Here is a 4037-nt window from a genome sequence, read left to right as displayed (position 1 = left end):
TGCATCACCAGTAGGAGAACGGCCAAAGTAAACATATCTGTCACATCACAGAATCAAAGGTTAGGAAGAGACCTTCAAAGGCATCTTGTCCTATCTGTTTGCTAATGCAGGACACCCAGAAGTAAAAGCAAACCAAATACCTTGACCAACTACACTCTTCCTGCGGCACCCCTGTGGGGCTCCAAAGCCCAGTTATGTCACCTCTTGCCTGCAGAGCTGGCAGCCTCCCACCCTTTTATAAACACCCTCACGTGTTCCCTCCGCCACCTCGCTTCTGCCCTCTCCTTGGGAGTCCTCCGGGCAGCTACTGCTGCCTCCCCTGGTCTCTGAGCTGTCCCCCTACCCCAAAGAGAGGTACCCTCTAACACTGCCCCACAGGAGCCTTGGGAGCAGCCCTGGCCAGCCCCCGAGGCAACATTCATCAGGGGAGCTTCTAGCCAAGGCTGTGCAAGCCTTTGGGAGGCCAAGTCACAAGAGGGCATCAGAGGAAGGAGGGAAGGAAAGAGGGACAGAGGCCAGTCTTGTCCATGCCACCCCTGACCATCATTCAAGACACCCCAGGATGCCACACTGGTTGAAAACCACTGGTTCCAGACATCTCTCTCTTACTCTGGTAGGAAGCATTAATTCAGAATATTGTCAGGGTGGCCCATCAGTGTAAGGCCGTGATAGGCACTGTTATGCAGTCTAGATGTTTCTGGACTACAGCTTCCATCATCCTTGATAATAATGGTCTGTTGTGAGCTGGTGGGAGCTGTCATTAAGCAACATCTGGAGGGCCACAGATTGAGGGCCACAGACCATATGGTGCAAATAAGAGTGGGGAGTAGAAAAAGGCTCCATCTCTAGGGTGATATTGATCTGTCAGGGCTATGTCAAGTATTAGAGACCACTGAGTCTACAGCAGTTTCTACCTATGGCAAGGTGAATCACTTCCTGTCTCCCTTCACAGCATCATGTCTATTGATGTATGAGATTCCAGAAATGTAGAAGTCCAAGTTTATCCTGGGAATTCTAAAAGCCTGCAAGAGGCATAGATGCCATGGAGTGGGGTGTCTGGCAGGGAGGAGTGCCGGATAGTGTCAGGGTTCTGCCTTCTCCCAGGAAGGTACAGCTTATGATCAGATAGGACCCTGCCTTTTCAGAAGTTTTCCAGTCTGATGCTGGCACCCACATACTGACTGATGCACCTCTCCCTGGATCATTCCGCTTCATCTAATTCAACCTGCTGCAAAATATGACTGTCCCACATGAATTTGATAGATACCCAGATCTCCCAAATAGGCACAATTTGGCTTGGGGCAGCTTCTCAAGTTCTTGTGTTCTTTTTCTTCTCTTCTCTCTTTTCCCGAGCAAAGCTTCAGGACAGGTCTTTGGATGCAGGAGAAGAAGAGTAAGGGGACGTGTAGGCATTCAAGTAGTTGGAAATCATTCATAGTTTCTTTCATACAAGTAATCCCTGTTCATTTACACCTCATATGCAACTACACTGGATATCAAGAATATAAATGATAAGAGACTCTCTTGTGTTATTTTGATCATTTCAGGTAACTTCCTTTCTTGAAAAAGGATGGTGAAATTACCATGAAAACAATTCTACAGATTCTAAATACAGAAATGCCAAACTATACTGTAATTTACATCTTTCTCCGTATCAGCTGCTCTCTGTTATTCAGCTCAGGCCTCACCACAATAATGTAGCATTTAGGGGAAAAGATGCAACCCAGCAGCCCAGCACTGGAAGCCAAGATGGCGAAGATCTCCACAGCCACCATGTATTTTCCTCTGGTGCTCAAGTATGTGGGAATAAAGGAGAACCAAACACTGCAGAAGACCAGCATGCTGAAGGTGATGAACTTGGCTTCATTGAAGCTGTCGGGCAACTTCCGGGCTAAGAAGGCCACAGTGAAGCTGATGATGGCCAGGAAGCCCATGTAGCCTAAAACAGCATAGAACATGACAACTGACCCCTCATTACATAAGAATATAATTTCTTCACTGCTTGAATGCATGTCCACATCTGGGAATGGGGCAGAGGTTGCCAACCAGAAGGCACAGATTCCTACTTGAATCAAAGAGCAGGAAAGGACGATGGAGTAAGCCAGTTTTTTGCCTAGCCACTTCCTGATTGTGGAATCTGGCTTTGTAGCCATGAATGCCAAAACCACTGAAATAGTCTTGGCCAAGATGCTGGAGAGGGCCACAGAGAAGACAATGCCAAAAGCTGTTTGTCGGAGTGGGCAGGTTGCCTTATTAGGCATTCCAATGAACATCAAGGAGCACAGGAAACACAAGAGGAGGGAGATGAGGAGAATGTAAGTGAGGCTTCTGTTATTGGCTTTGACGATGGCAGTGTTCCGGTGCTTAATGAAAAGGCCAAGTACCATAGCTGTGATCAGAGAGAATAAAAGCGCAGAAAAAGTTGAAACCATGGCCAAAGTTTCACCAAAGCCTAGGACATTTGGTTTCTTGGGAATGCACTCATTCTGCTCTTCATTTGGATATTGATCCACAGGACATCTGGCACAGGTTTCCAACCCTGAAAAAAGGTTGCATGACAATTGATAACTATCCAGAATATGCTTAAGAGTGGTTTTCTTAAAAAAATCATAGTATTTCCATGAGGAAAAGTTCCAAAACTTCTAGTGCAAATGCTAGTGCCCTAGATGCTTTGAAGATAAAGGTATGCATGGAGTTTAACATTTCCTATATGGAGAAACTATGTTTTTAGTGATCCTCTTCCATATTCTTAGAACAACAGATACTGCATAATGAAATCAGAGAAATATTACAGCTGAAATCTTGAAAGCAAGAGGGCTGATTTTTATAGGATTTTAACCCTGTCCCCAAAATCCTTGTTCTTAGAGAAAAGACAATCACTCCTATTACCTCCACTCCCCTAAAATTTTTAGTGCTGTCTTCAGGACAAAACAATCTTGGGGTGGAGCTACACTAGTGATTTATAACGGTAAAATGCATTATTAAAATGTGAAACTACAGCAGTGAGCCACTGGCAATGGGAAACTGCATTAAACATCATGGAACGTTATATTTAATAACGTTTCAAAGATCAATATGGATAAAGTGATGGAAAATCTTTACATTACAGGTAAAGTCACATTCTCATGTTATACCCACTAGAAAGCTAATATAATTTATTCATACTGGCAGCTTTTACTGAGACAGCAGGGAGATTATTGTTAATAGTAGAATAAAACAGAGCAAATCCCATTGCCGATTTGCTCAGAAGTTTCTAAAATGACTTTTATATGCTAATATGGCATATAAAAAATATAATATGGCATATCTCACCCTTCTCATCTGAGAACATCCCACGAGGACATGGATCACAATCATAACAACAGAACTTCTTCCCCTCCTTCTTTTTCTTCTCATAACCAGGATGGCAGTTGGCATTACATAAGGAAAGGGGTGGCACCTATCCAAAGGGACACGAAAGGGTTAATATTAAGAAAATGTTTTAGGGGATTCAGGTAACATCAGGTGATCTATCAGTAAACAGGAGGGTCAGAAATGTTAAATGTAGGAACCATATGTGCTGAGGCAGCACATGTTGTTTAGTCATTTAGTCGTGTCCGACTTTTCGTGACCCCATGGACCAGAGCACTCCAGGCACTTCTGTCTTCCACTGCCTCCCGCAGTTTAGTCAAACTCATGCTGGTAGCTTCGAGAACACTGTCCAACCATCTCGTCCTCTGTCGCCCCCTTCTCCTTGTGCCCTCAAATCTTTCCCAACATCAGGGTCTTTTCCAGGGAGTCTTCTCTTCTCATGAGGTGGCCAAAATATTGGAGCCTCAGCTTCAGGATCTGTCCTTCCAGTGAGCACCCAGGGCTGATTTCCTTAAGAATGGATAGGTTTGATCTTCTTGCAGTCCATGGGACTCTCAAGAGTCTCCTCCAGCACCATAATTCAAAAGCATCAATTCTTTGCCTATTAGCCTTCTTTATGGTCCAGCTCTCACTTCCATACATCACTACTGGGAAAACCAAAGCTTTAACTATACGGACCTTTGTTG

General features: G+C 44.4%; 1 protein-coding gene across 1 annotated transcript; it reads right to left on the bottom strand.

The window, feature by feature from the left end:
- Positions 1–1637: 1637 nt before the first annotated feature.
- Positions 1638–3777, bottom strand: LOC128399045 (vomeronasal type-2 receptor 26-like). Its single transcript, XM_053360303.1, has 2 exons — positions 3313–3777; positions 1638–2539 (listed from the first exon to the last, which is right to left on the bottom strand). The coding sequence occupies exons 1-2, from the start codon at positions 3329–3331 to the stop codon at positions 1638–1640; spliced, it is 921 nt and encodes a 306-aa protein (XP_053216278.1). The 5' UTR covers positions 3332–3777.
- Positions 3778–4037: the final 260 nt, after the last annotated feature.

Source organism: Podarcis raffonei, chromosome 13 (genome assembly GCF_027172205.1).
Source record: "Podarcis raffonei isolate rPodRaf1 chromosome 13, rPodRaf1.pri, whole genome shotgun sequence".
Classification (NCBI taxonomy): domain Eukaryota; kingdom Metazoa; phylum Chordata; class Lepidosauria; order Squamata; family Lacertidae; genus Podarcis; species Podarcis raffonei.
This window is presented reverse-complemented; position numbering and strand designations above follow the sequence as displayed.